This window comes from Schistocerca cancellata, chromosome 2 (genome assembly GCF_023864275.1).
Source record: "Schistocerca cancellata isolate TAMUIC-IGC-003103 chromosome 2, iqSchCanc2.1, whole genome shotgun sequence".
NCBI lineage: Eukaryota > Metazoa > Arthropoda > Insecta > Orthoptera > Acrididae > Schistocerca > Schistocerca cancellata.
The window spans coordinates 944,325,133-944,339,910 of NC_064627.1; the positions used below are offsets into that span (position 1 = coordinate 944,325,133).

Here is a 14,778-nt window from a genome sequence, read left to right on the forward strand (position 1 = left end):
CGCTGAAGACGACACGTCTCCATTCGTCCCTCCATTCACGCCTGTCGCGACACCACTGGAGGCGGGCTGCACGATGTTGGGGCGTGAGCGGAAGACGGCCTAACGGTGTGCGGGACCGTAGCCCAGCTTCATGGAGACGGTTGCGAATGGTCCTCGCCGATACCCCAGGAGCAACAGTGTCACTAATTTGCTGGGAAGTGGCGGTGCGGTCCCCTACGGCACTGCGTAAGATCCTACGGTCTTGGCGTGCATCCGTGCGTCGCTGCGGTCCGGTCCCAGGTCGACGGGCACGTGCACCTTCCGCCGACCACTGGCGACAACATCGATGTACTGTGGAGACCTCACGCCCCACGTGTTGAGCAATTCGGCGGTACGTCCACCCGGCCTCCCGCATGCCCACTATACGCCCTCGCTCAAAGTCCGTCAACTGCACATACGGTTCACGTCCACGCTGTCGCGGCATGCTACCAGTGTTAAAGACTGCGATGGAGCTCCGTATGCCACGGCAAACTGGCTGACACTGACGGCGGCGGTGCACAAATGCTGCGCAGCTAGCGCCATTCGACGGCCAACACCGCGGTTCCTGGTGTGTCCGCTGTGCCGTGCGCGTGATCATTGCTTGTACAGCCCTCTCGCAGTGTCCGGAGCAAGTATGGTGGGTCTGACACACCGGTGTCAATGTGTTCTTTTTTCCATTTCCAGGAGTGTATTATAGTCTATGAAATCGATCAACAAGCGCTGCGCGAGACAGGTGCACCTCGTAAGCTACAGGAGTGGCTGTGCCTGTCGCAGGGGGGCAGCTGTTCCAGCTGGCGGTGCTGGCGCTGGCGGCGCACGTGGGCGGCTGGCTGGCGACGCTGGTGCGCCTGCCCGCGCTCGTCGGCATGCTGCTGGTGGGCGTCGCCTGCCAGAACCTCGGCCTCTTCCACCTCGAGGACGCCTACGAGGAGGTCTGCTCCGTGCTCAGGTGAGCGCCCCCCCAACAGCGACCCGACACACACCTGCGTCCTCCAGTCACACGTCACCTGTGTAAGATTCAACGGGGGATGCAGTGAAATAATTCGACGAGGTTCGGACGCAATATTTCCTGACCGCAATGGGGAGCTATCGTGAAAGCCAGAGCCAGTTGCCAGCCGCTGTAGCCGGGCGGTTCTAGGCGCTTGAGTCCGGAACCGCGCTGCTGCTACGGTCGCAGGTTCGAATCGTGCCTCGGGCATGGATGTGTGTCATGTCCTTAGGTTTAAGTAGTTCTAAGTCTAGGGGACTGATGACCTCAGATGTTAAGTCCCATAGTGCTTAGAGCCATTCGAACAGAGCTAGTTTCTGATACCTGGGGGAAGGAGGCTATTGTCCATCGTGGAGAAGATGGACCAGACTTTCTGAAATCCTAAACGGGTTCTGATCTCGGCCTAGTAGTGTGGCCTAAGGCCTTGCGACGCCAGAAGGAATGTTATTACGAGCAGGATATGACCAATGGAATTACCTGCTTGCTGCTGAAAGATCTCGACGTAAAACATTTTCAAGGAGCTGTTTTAGAGCTCGTGAAATCGGGGATTCGGCCGACGGCCCTCACGCGGTGTAAGGGGCACATTTTGTGCCCCGTGAAACGGAGGTGGAAATTCTAAGAGTAATTCTGAGGTAAGAGGGAAGCGCTCATGGGTGTAGGAATCATGCCGTAGACACTGTGGTGTGGAGGTGATGTTTCAAGATCATTCAGCGTATCGAGCAGAGAGCGACTGATCGACATCGGTCATTGAAGTTGTTCTGCTTGTGTGAAGAGCTTCAAATGATCTCGCAAGAGAAGTTCCGTGCTTGGGTGTGGAATGTGGCGTACTCAGTTGCTGATTTTCTAGGTATGTTGCATTTCAGTGGGCGTACATGTGTTCGTTAGGAAGAAGCCACATAGCACATAGCCACAGTCAGCCAAACTTCCGACCCTGTTAGGAAAATGCAACGTCAGAACCGTCATCCAAACATCCCCAACACAAGAGAGTTCCTTGGATCTGCGAAAGGTTCACCGAAACTTAGCGGACCAAGTATACCGTACAGCAGTGATAGTCAACCTGGTGCTTACTACACATACGTGGGCGATCAGTAAGTATCATACAAACTTTTTCATTAGTTTTTTATAAAATTTTGACATAAAGTATTTGACAAGTAGTTATTACTGTCGGTTTTAACTTACTGTAACTCTGGTGCATAAATTTTATGCGGTAAAGCTAATTCTCAACGTTATGAATTACCATTATTTTGGAACCGGTGTGCTGTTATAAAATTTTATTACTAACAGAGATGCAAAAGTGGGCGGTAGGTAAAATACATGGTCTACCTCTGCTGTACAGAATAGTAGTGAATGTGGCCGCCAAGAAATGGATCAAACGCAGCGCTATATTTCGAAATATTGCGAGGAAAACATCAGGTTTACGACTGAGACTGTACAGAAAAATCCGCAGCCAGAGAGCGTAGCGTAAACGAAGATCACACTTTTGAAAATACGAAGTTGCTTCGCCGAGCAACCAGCTATTCGGACAGCAATACAGAGGACTCCATTGTAATACGGATCCACGAGAATCTTGGTAATAAGAACGAAGGTTAGCAACGTAGTTCGGCATGGCGTACCGCGTCAGTGGCAATACGACGAAATCACGCACGGCACCATACAGCAAGCAAGACGTATCCAGAATTAAGACACAAACGAATTACAGACATTGGCTGCGAGTAGGCATTGATTGAAATCAATGGGGAACGTTTAGAATTTGTGCCATACCGGGATTCGAACACGTGTCTCCTGCTTACTAGGCAGATGCTCTGACCACTGAACCATCCGGACACATTAGGCATCGCAACCACACGGACTACCCTAGCACCCACACACTACGAATGTACTGCCCCTTGCCCATTGTCCTCATTACTGGCGGCATTCCATCGATTGCCGTAAGAGTTCGAGCCTGGTGTGTCTTAATTCATACGGCTGCTGTATCAAAATAGTGTCTGTTCTTTCGGACATGTATACACGTATCCAGAATGCCCGTGCAGAGAGTCGACTGCAGCCTCGGGACCACTTACCACCCCTACCCTCTGGCGGCAGTGTTCCCAACCACCCGCAGCCACGTGGAGGAGGAGTATCGCTATTATAAACACTGTGACAGCTGCAATATCTCGCTACTTCACCAGAAGATGACGATTATGATACTCGAAGAAAGGGTTTCAGTATCTTAACTTTTCATTCCGCCTAGAAACTCGACAGCTTTTCATCAATAGTGGGCTATATGGCAGGAAAGTCTCGCTTCATATTTACTTTTATGGTTCCTTCTGGTGTTGCTCCTCTATTTAGATTGATCATGATGTTGCATGATCAGCAAAGAACACTATTACTGCCTTTTTGTGCATAATGTGGAAAGTCAGATGGTTCAAATGGCTCTGAGCACTATGGGACTTAACTTCTAAGGTCATCAGTCCCCTAGAACTTAGAACTACTTAAACCTAACTAACCTAAGGACATCACATACATCCATGCCCGAGGCAGAATTCGAACCTGCGACCGTACAGGTCACACGGTTCCAGACTGTAGCGCCTAGAACCGCACGGCCACCCCGGCCGGCTTTGGAAAGTCGGTTACATACAGGAAGAAAGGGCGTGGTTCGAACATTGAACCCAGTGGAATACCATTGGTAATTTTCGCACTCTCAGAAGAAGATTCGTCACTAAAACACTACGAGCTAACGTAAGACAGCAACCAACCAGTACTGATAACGCTGTTTATTTACGTAACAGCGTCGTAACCGGTTTAGAACCGACAGATTCATTTTCAGGTGGCTATTCACATCAAGATGAGTACTCGAAGAGAAACAAGATGCAGTCAGTAATCCGATATAAGCATCACACTAATGATAGAAGCTTGTTCAGTCACATATTAATAAAACTATTAAATTAATTTAAACTCTCAACTAGTCATCATATATCAACATAATTTCAAATCTCGTAATATTTATTTATTTCTCAACACTTATTTTGTTCCCTGTGTATTTACATAATGTCATTTAAGCAACATTTGCTAACAAACTGGTTGTAATTAATGCTCATTGAATGTTAATTGCAATCAATGTAACGTTTATTTTCTGTAAATTTTCTACTGTGAAATCGATGTGTATACATCGTACTGTCTCTGAGAGAGAATTTCTTTGGGCACTGTTGTATTTGTGTACTTTATGCAATGTAGTTTAGAGCCATTCGAACCATTCTGGATGCTCAGGTCCAACCCACGGTACAATGTTTGTTCTCCAATGGTAACGGTTAATTCGAAGACGACAGGGCCCGTGTTCAAACAGCTCACATCGTCCAAGAATGGTTTTGTCAGCACGAGGATGAATTGTCACACCTCCCCTGGTCACCATAGTCACCAGCTCTCAATATTATTGAGCCTTCGGAGAGCAGGGTGCCTGGTCGCTATCCATACGCATCATCTTTACCTGAACTTTCCACTATTTTGCACGAAGATAATATCGAAAAACCATACAGGACCTGTGTTTATCCGTTCCGACACGAATGGAAGCTGTTTTCAATACCAACCATTTACCCATATCATATTAGCATGACCATGTATTGCGTTTTTGGCGTTCCATATTTTTGACCACCCGCTACAAATGATGACGTAGACGTAGATGTGTGCGCCACACGCCGGCAGATTGTTTGCACGTAGCTGGATGCCGGCAGGCACGTGGCGCTGGTGATCATCCTGACCCGCGCGGGCCTCGACCTGGACCCTCCGTCACTGCGGCGGCTGGCGGTGCACGTGCTCAAGCTGGGGCTGGTGCCCTGGCTGGCCGAGTGCGCCGTCGTCACCGTCGCCACGGCCCTGCTACTGGGCCTGCCCTGGATCTGGGCCTTCCTGCTCGGGTGAGTCAAGGAGGGCGCCCTGCTGCGTGCAGTCGTAGGCGCACGCATAGCAGGCGACGGTAGGCATCAGGTTTTCAGATATGTCGCTAGTAGAGCTGGCTAACAAACATCATCAGCGCCTACTAAAAGATAACACACTAATAAGTTATTCACACTATGTGCACTTAATAGCTGAGATATACATAACTTAATATAGCTGTAGCTTCGTGGTGGTGAGTTACACTACTGGCCATTAAAATTGCTACACCAAGAAGAAATGCAGATGATAAACGGGTATTCATTGGACAAATATATTATACTAGAACTGACATGTGATTACATTTTCACGCAATTTGGATGCATAGATCCCGAGAAATCAGTACCCAGAACAACCATCTCTGGCCGTAATAACGACCTTGATACGCCTTGGCATTGAGTCAAACAGAGCTTCGATGACGTGTTCAGGTACAGCTGCACATGCAGCTTTTACACGATACCACAGTTCATCACGAGTAGTGACTCGCGTATTGTGACGAGCCAGTTGCTCGGCCACCATTGACCAGACGTTTTCAATTCGTGATAGATCTCGAGAATGTGCTGGCCAGGGCAGCAGTTGAACATCTTTTGTATCCAGAAAGGCCCGTACAGGACCTGCAACATTCGGTCGTGCATTATCCTCCTGAAATGTAGGGTTTCGCAGGGATCGAATGAAGTGTAGAGCCATGGGTCGTGACACATCTGAAATGTAACGTCCACTGTTCAAACTGCCGTCAATGCGAACAAGAGGTGACCGAGTCGCGTAACCAATGGCACCCTATGCCATCATGCCGGGTGATACGCCAGTATGGCGATGATGAATACACGCTTCAAATGTGCGTTGACCGCGATGTCGCCAAACACGGATGCAACCATCATGATGCTGTAAACAGAACCTGCATTCATCTGAAAAAATTACGTTTTGCCATTTGTGCACCCAGGTTCGTCATTGAGTACACCATCGCAGGCGTTCCTGTCTGTGATACAGCGTCAAGGGTGACCGCAGCCGTGGTCTCCGAGATGATGGTCCATGCTGCTGCAAACGTCGTTGAACTGTTCGTGCAGATGGTTGTTGTCTTGCAAATGTCCCCATGTGTTGACTCAGGGATCGAGACTTGGCTGCACGATCCGTTACAGCAATGCGGATAAGACACCTGTCATGTCGGCTGCTAGTGATACGAGGCCGTTGGGATCCAGCACGGCGTTCCGTATTACTCTCCTGAACCCACCGATTCCATATTCTGCTAACAGTCATTAGATCTCGACCAACGCTTGCAGCAATGTCGCGATACGATAAACTGCAATCGCGATAGGCTACAATCCGACCTTTATCAAAGTCGGAAACGTGATGGTACGCATTTCTCCTCCTTACACAAGGCATCACAACAACGTTTCACCAGGCAACGCCGGTCAACCGCTGTTTGTGTATGAGAAATCGGTTGGAAACTTTCCTCATGTCAGCACTTTGTAGGTGTGTGAATGCTCTGAAAAGCGAATCATATTACAGCATCTTCTTCCTGTCGGTTAAATTTCGCGTCTGTAGCACGTCATCTTCGTGGTGTAGCAATTTTAACGACCAGTACTGTATAGTCAATGAGAGTAGTGTTTTCGATAGACACAATTAGTCTCCAGTGCTGATACGTTTTGATAGTCTCTGAATGTTAGCAATGCTTAGTAGCGTAATGCTACCTTCATTTGCTGTCTTCCGCACCAGTGTTGATTAAGTCTATAAATGTAATGAATCTGATGCGAAGCTCTGAGTATGGCTGCTTGAAAAGATGTGCCGGCCAGTGAGTCACAAGCAGTGATGTCGTCTGAATTCAGCATCTTCCGGTAACATGAATGTGTGGCGCTCCTCATCAGAGACAGCGATCGATGCAAGAGCGAGCTCGCCCGGCAGCACGCTGGTGTGAGGTTTAAAAGTGTTGTCTCCCTTGTGAGCAGCGCACTGCGCGCCAGGTGAGGTGGAGAAAGAGGCCTTTGATAATGCAACTTCGACAAAATCAAGCCGCGACCGTGACCTTTGGTGATGGATTTACTCGTTCTTCATATATTCACCCTTCAGTGTGACAGATTTTCCCAACGATAGATGACTTGACTGAGACTTCGGTTCAAGAAGTCAGCATTTTGGCTGTTTGGGAATGTTCAAACTCGAAGGTCGCTTCGCCGTCGCTCTGGATGTGCCTGACACGCAACGGCTTCTTCATGTGAGGAAAGAAGAAGTCACTGGGTGCAATGTCAAGAGAATACAGGAGGTAGATCAACATTTCGTAGTCCAAAGAAGCTGCATGGGTGTCTGTTGCCTATATAAAATACGCTGAAATGTCAAGAATAGAGGACAAACAACCAGTTGCAAAAACTGGTGGTTTTCAAATAACCTCGACCACGGTTACGACGGATATAAACCCGTCTTCCACAGAACAACAGACAAACCTCACATTAACAATTCACTCAGTAAAAGGTGTCTTCATATGACATTTATCGGCAACGGTCTGTATGTCCATATGTAAAAATTAAGGCCCCTAGAATCAACGACCTGTAGCACCAGAGGTCTTAATTTTGACATATAGACCGTTGCCGATAAATGTCATATGGAGACAGCTTTTACTGAGTGAATTGTTAATGTGAAGTTTGTCTGTCCGTATGAAGAAGACGGTTTTAGATCCGTCGAAAACGTGGTCAAGATTATTTGAAAACCACCATTTTTTTGCAACTAGTTGGCTGGCCTTTATTCCTGCTGTTCTGTAACCGTTGTTGTACTGCAGCCTTGCTCAAAATATTGATACTGGAATTTTCTCGTGGAGAAAAGACATCCCTATGGACTGCCTGCCGCTATGCTTCGTCTTGACAGCCTTCTATAACCTTGTCAAGATATTACAGTCGAATCCTATCACAATAGTTTGCACCTTACGAGCGGACACACCCTGCCAGTCTCTAAAAGCACTCAGGATCACTTTGACCGCTAATGGTTGGGTTCTCCCCTTATTTGTTGGAGGTTCATACTGTTTGCTTTGCTTCTTTGTCTTGCAGTCATAACGATGCAACCAGCTTTCCTCCGTGAGGATTAAGTGGCGCCGGCCGCTGGTGGCCGAGCGGTTCTAGGCGCTTCAGTCTGGGACCGCGCGACCGCTACGGTCGCAGGTTCGAATCGTGCCTCGGGCATGGATGTGTGTGATGTCCTTAGGTTAGTTAGGTTTAAGTAGTTCTAAGTTCTAGGGGACTGATGACCTCAGATGTTAAGTCCCATAGTTCTCAGAGCCATTTGAACCATTTGATTAAGTGGGTGTGGACTGACCTGACACCACTTCATCTCGGCTGTTGCCTCGATTCGACGGGCGTTTTGAATCGGTGCGATTGTTCGCGGTACCCAGCGAGTGGTTACCTTCACTTTTTCACAATGTCGTGCAAGTTGTTGTGAACTGATCCATGACTCGTCCCCACTTTTCCCATATCGCCTCGATCGTATGATGTGTCGCTGTTGTGCAATTTCAGAAAATCAACACGAATTATTGCAATGTTGTTCTCCTTCAAATACAGAAAATTAATGGTCGCACTGTACTCCATTTTCTCGCCCTCCTCCGTAGACGACGTCGTTAACCCACCCTGGTGCCGTGGCATTCAACTCGGAGGAAAGCCAGTTCGAATTATGGAAGTGAATGAAATTTTCACTGTCAGTATTTCGCCGGAGAGGAAAGGACATGTGACGCCGTAAAATTTCCGATTACCAGTCTTTGCACCAATAAATATCCTGGATTAAACTGCCCTCTCCACAGTGTCTCACGAAGTGAGGTCATTGGGACACCAATGGAAGAAAGTGCCTTTGCGCTTTCACAACACGAATGGCGAAGTCCTAGCGGCTAACATCAACCGTCTCAGTGTGAGTGTGGTACGTATGCGAGGGTTGGCAGTTCAGGCTGTAGCGTCCGCGCCTGCTGAGATGCCCGCTAATTGCATACTTCAGAGTGGCACTCGACGATTCGCTGATGGTAGTAGCAGAGCCGACAAAAGTCGCAAGACGGTGTACGCTTTAGATGTCTTCGTTGTGTCGAGTTTCCTTTCCTCTGATGTTATCTCGGCGTGCAACATCTTCTTCCATATACAAAGACAGATGACGCACTAAGCTCAGAGCCGTCTGCTAACGAAGTGAGTCTAGGTTTGAAGCGACGGAAAGCTGTCAGTGCCGGTCGAGTATCTTCGAGTTGTAGCGGTATGGCTAGCCCCCACCAGCTAACACCACGAGTGTCTTCAAGAAGAGCGACAATAATAGAAGCTGCTGCAACTTCTCCTAGCGCTTGTCTAGTAGTTACAATTGTATCAAACTGGTGATGATCACGGTGCAGATTTTCCGCAGGCCGAGCTATCATGCCTTTTCAGTCGTATTGTGGCGTCGCTTCCTCGGATCCCACATACAGAGGGATACTGTTTGATACTCCAGAAATACTAATGATATATTTTGCATTGACGGATAGTCACAATGGACTCATAAGACAGTGAACAGCGTGCTTTCGTAAACAATTAACCACCAAGACACAAATCTTAATTTCGTTTCTTGAAATCAAATAATGCAGTCTTTTCTTTCCACAACAGTAGTTCTACATGAATTCTGCGTCTTTTCATGCTTTACTCATAACGGAGTACATTGTTAGCGAACTTTTAATCAATAAAAAATGTTGTAGACCTAAAAAGAATATACAAGTTGATAGGACAACGACACTAAATGTTTTAGGAACAACATAAATTCAACGAACATCAGGAAGAAAGGAAGAAGGTTAGGGTTTAACATCCCGTTGACATAGAGATCATTAGAGACGGAAAGAACATCACAAGTCCCAAAACAACTTCAGAACTTAAGGAAAAACTAATTTTAAACACATTTATACTATCTAATTTCCCCCTAGATCTACAAAATTGATGTGTTCAGCAATGCAACATCATACAGGATCTCAAGGCCCACATGCGACTATGGTCTGAGAGACATATTGTTCACTCGACTGAACAGGAGAGTACAGCCAGATCACGTATGAGATGTGATCAAAAAATACCGTGAATAATTTTATTAGAAATAAAGTAACAAGCTTACATGAAATTTGATGTAATCTCCTTCAAAGTGGGCCCTACTGTTCTTAGCTACCAGTGCACTTATCTCTTTCAACGTTGAATCCGTAACTGGAAGAATTCTTGGAAAGCTTTTTTTGGAACAACTATCAGCTGCTACGTCAGGAAAGGTGTCAATTTTTTTCCTTTAAGCACGGTTTTAATTTTTGGGAGGATCCAGAAGTCGCATGGTGCCTAATCTGGTGAGTAAAGCGGATTCTCGCGAATCAAAAGGGAGGTGTGGCACGGCACGTTGTTGTGATGAAGAAGGAATCCATTGGCCTATTTTTGTGGCCTCTTTCTTCGAACATCGTTTCCCAAAAATTGCAGTTCATTCTTGTAAATTTCGGCATTTACAGTTGTTCCACTTGGGCACTCTGAATTTTCGTTACAGATTCATATCCACAGGTCCAAGTTCCATCTCCATCTACAAATTTTGACATGAAGTCCGGATCTGAATGAAGACTATCCTTCAACGCCGTGTAAACTGACTCACGATTCGTCTTCTATACAACACTCAAAAGTCTGAGAACAAATTTTGCACTGACTCGTCTCATTTGCGAGTTATCGGTTAAAATGCTTTGAATGGACCTGTATGAGATGTTAAGTTCTCCGGTAAGCTATCGAATAGTTACTCGCCTGTTTGAACGATCAGTTTTTACCTCTTCTTGCACGTTTTTTTTTTTCTGTGCTTGAGGTTAACGGACATCCCGAAAGCTGCTCGTCTTCTACAGACTTATTTCCGCTTTTACGTCGCTCTTACACTTGTAAACTGTCTTCAGAGTTACAGTATTACCGCTAAATACCAATTTTAGCGTTCCATGAGCGTCTTTGGCACTTTTTTGCCACGTGAAACAGAATGTCCACTCGTTGTTCGGAATCCATCGAAATCCATGACGCGCGACAGACACGGTGAACACAGCCTCTCTCTAGCGTCGCTGGTTGATGACAGACAGTTCAAAACGTGTTCCAACTTGACGCTGCCTGTATCAGCAGATCAGGCTGTGGGACAACTGCTACTAAAGAAACTCATTTACTGTATTTCTTTATCACGCCTCGTATCTTGAGAAAGGAAACGCGCTTGTTTGAGGCCAGACAAGTATTCATACAGACTTTGTGTTTATTGATGGTCGATCACCTAGCTAACTGAATGTGAGAGTACTTGCGCATTACATTTTGAAATAAGTTGTACAAGGAAACACATACACATTTTTGTTGTTATTTAATAAAGTACCTACCATATCGCTACTTGCCGGCCGACGGCCATTCCGGCAATGTACGTTTCGCTGCACTTGTTTTTTTTCTAAGAACTAGCTATAAACTATTCCTAATTAATTGTTTGGTTAGAAACACCTATAAATTACCTTTCACTTAATATTATAAAAAAGTAATAATAATAATGAGAGAGAACTAGTAGCAAAGAAGAATGAAAGAGAAGTAATAGAAAGAAGAATAAACACGAGAAGGGATGTAAGAAATACTTTTAAGAAATTCATATATGGATGAGGCGACAAGTGCTATAATAGTTTCGGAGTTACGTCAAGTAGTTTCAGTTGGTAAGGTATTCTACATCAAGTTTCCTTTTTACACTATCATTAGGAGTCTCGTGGATCCGAAAGCTAGTCGACAGTATACTGGAGTGTTTCCCATTTCACCACCTGCATAGTTGTTTAGATTCTTGAAATCCAGTCTATCATACTTCACTTACGGTGCGAAGACAGCTCGCTTCAGAAACGAAGACAATTTGTCAGTCTACCAAAGCGTGTTTCTTCATTCCTGTCGTGGTACTGAGCCATTACCGTCGTTCACGGCACGTCACATCCTTTCTGTGCTGGACACGCAACAATTGGGCTTCACGCTCTCTTCTGGCTGTCTTTGAGAAGGTATCCGTATCTCTCACCTTAGCTCAGTTCGACGCGATGTCCAGCCAGGTTATAGCCACTGTTTTTAGCCGGACGTAGTAGCTCTGTGTACCAAATTTCACAACCTGTAAACCGCCATATCATCTATAAATTTTATCGTGCATTCTTTCTACTACATTGTGAAGATAATAAGTAATTGACGCAGTTTGTTTTTAATTACTAGTAATGTGTGTGTATGTAAGTGTGTGTAAGTGTGTGTGTGTGTATGTGTGTGTGTGTGTGTGTGTGTGTGTGTAAAAACACCCTGATGAAGGCCACTAGCAATAGGGCCGAAACGTTGGTACATTATACGATATGAAGCTCCGAAACGTTGGTACATTATACACTCCTGGAAATGGAAAAAAGAACACATTGACACCGGTGTGTCAGACCCACCATACTTGCTCCGGACACTGCGAGAGGGCTGTACAAGCAATGATCACACGCACGGCACAGCGGACACACCAGGAACCGCGGTGTTGGCCGTCGAATGGCGCTAGCTGCGCAGCATTTGTGCACCGCCGCCGTCAGTGTCAGCCAGTTTGCCGTGGCATACGGAGCTCCATCGCAGTCTTTAACACTGGTAGCATGCCGCGACAGCGTGGACGTGAACCGTATGTGCAGTTGACGGACTTTGAGCGAGGGCGTATAGTGGGCATGCGGGAGGCCGGGTGGACGTACCGCCGAATTGCTCAACACGTGGGGCGTGAGGTCTCCACAGTACATCGATGTTGTCGCCAGTGGTCGGCGGAAGGTGCACGTGCCCGTCGACCTGGGACCGGACCGCAGCGACGCACGGATGCACGCCAAGACCGTAGGATCCTACGCAGTGCCGTAGGGCACCGCACCGCCACTTCCCAGCAAATTAGGGACACTGTTGCTCCTGGGGTATCGGCGAGGACCATTCGCAACCGTCTCCATGAAGCTGGGCTACGGTCCCGCACACCGTTAGGCCGTCTTCCGCTCACGCCCCAACATCGTGCAGCCCGCCTCCAGTGGTGTCGCGACAGGCGTGAATGGAGGGACGAATGGAGACGTGTCGTCTTCAGCGATGAGAGTCGCTTCTGCCTTGGTGCCAACGATGGTCGTATGCGTGTTTGGCGCCGTGTAGGTGAGCGCCACAATCAGGACTGCATACGACCGAGGCACACAGGGCCAACACCCGGCATCATGGTGTGGGGAGCGATCTCCTACACTGGCCGTACACCACTGGTGATCGTCGAGGGGACACTGAATAGTGCACGGTACATCCAAACCGTCATCGAACCCATCGTTCTACCATTCCTAGACCGGCAAGGGACCTTGCTGTTCCAACAGGACAATGCACGTCCGCATGTATCCCGTGCCACCCAACGTGCTCTAGAAGGTGTAAGTCAACTACCCTGGCCAGCAAGATCTCCGGATCTGTCCCCCCTTGAGCATGTTTGGGACTGGATGAAGCGTCGTCTCACGCGGTCTGCACGTCCAGCACGAACGCTGGTCCAACTGAGGCGCCAGATGGAAATGGCATGGCAAGCCGTTCCACAGGACTACATCCAGCATCTCTACGATCGTCTCCATGGGAGAATAGCAGCCTGCATTGCTGCGAAAGGTGGATATACACTGTACTAGTGCCGACATTGTGCATGCTCTGTTGCCTGTGTCTATGTGCCTGTGGTTCTGTCAGTGTGATCATGTGATGTATCTGACCCCAGGAATGTGTCAATAAAGTTTCCCCTTCCTGGGACAATGAATTCACGGTGTTCTTATTTCAATTTCCAGGAGTTTACGATATGAAGCTGTCTACAAGCCATAGCTTTTTGAACTCTGCTTCGAGGCTGGCAAATGTTGTTCTTCCTCTTTACCTGTTGGAATTGTCCAAAAAATGTTTGGTTCTGAAAGTGTGTATTCAAATATAAGATGATGATGAAAAATATCGTTAATTTATTATGAAATCTATAACAACAGCTTCTGCAACGTAGCAAACAGGAAAAAGATAAAAACAAGACATTGCAGGAAGGTTTACACGGGGCGAAAGGGCTGTCTACTCGTATAAAAAGAAACAGGTGCTAACGTCCAAAAATATAGACCTTGATACCAGAAACGTATTCACGAAAAATGTTTTTGGAGCACAGTTCTGTATGTACGCGAAACATGGACAATGCGGAAGAAAGAAATATAGCAAAGCCTTTGACATGTGGTGTTACAGGATACTGTTGTTGAATATCAATTAGTGTGACAGGATAACAAATTAAGACGCTCCAGAATGAACCATCGAAAGAGGATACTTTATAAAGAACCAAATGGTTCGTAGAGGTGGAATGGTTGTACAGACTCTAAGTTATAAGCCTTTGCTGAAACCTGTAGTTTAAGGATGGTGAAAGGAAAGAATGACATGAACAGGCGCTGTACATGCCTTATACAGTGGATACGGAATATCATGACAAACAAGTGTTTAATAAATATTGTTGCACCGGATGAAGAAACACTCGTTGACACTGTGAAGGTTCTTAGATTTACTTCTGGAGCAGGCAGAGATGATACTACAACAGATACAAAATATTAGATCACTTTATTAGAAGTAGAATAAGACGAAATAATGAATTCTGTAACAATCGATGTTCACAGGAATGTCATGTATATTTGTCACTGTCGCTGAACGCCAACTTATCACTTGATAGAGTACAGAAAAAATAGTCTCTTCTCTCAGAGTACAATTGACTATAAACTTTGCTATATAGTTCTGTCTCATGTAACTCTCGCGCTGCTGGCTCTGTAGTGAGTTGCTGTCCTCTTCAGCGGTGACTGCAGAGTAGGGCTGAATGGTACTCCTCTGTGACGTAAGTAAGCATTGTACAGGCCGTGGAGCGTACGTCACCAGATTAGGCCTGAG

The 14,778-nt window shown here is 46.8% G+C and overlaps 1 protein-coding gene across 1 annotated transcript in view; it reads left to right on the forward strand.

Annotated features, from left to right (window-relative positions):
• Positions 1-14,778, forward strand: part of LOC126160018 (sodium/hydrogen exchanger 9B2-like) — a 193,157-nt gene that overhangs the window by 90,598 nt on the left and 87,781 nt on the right. Inside the window, exons 6-7 of the mRNA XM_049916828.1 lie at positions 793-967; positions 4,714-4,896. Of these exons, the coding sequence (XP_049772785.1) occupies positions 793-967; positions 4,714-4,896 (358 nt within the window). The remainder of the gene's footprint in view (positions 1-792; positions 968-4,713; positions 4,897-14,778) is intronic.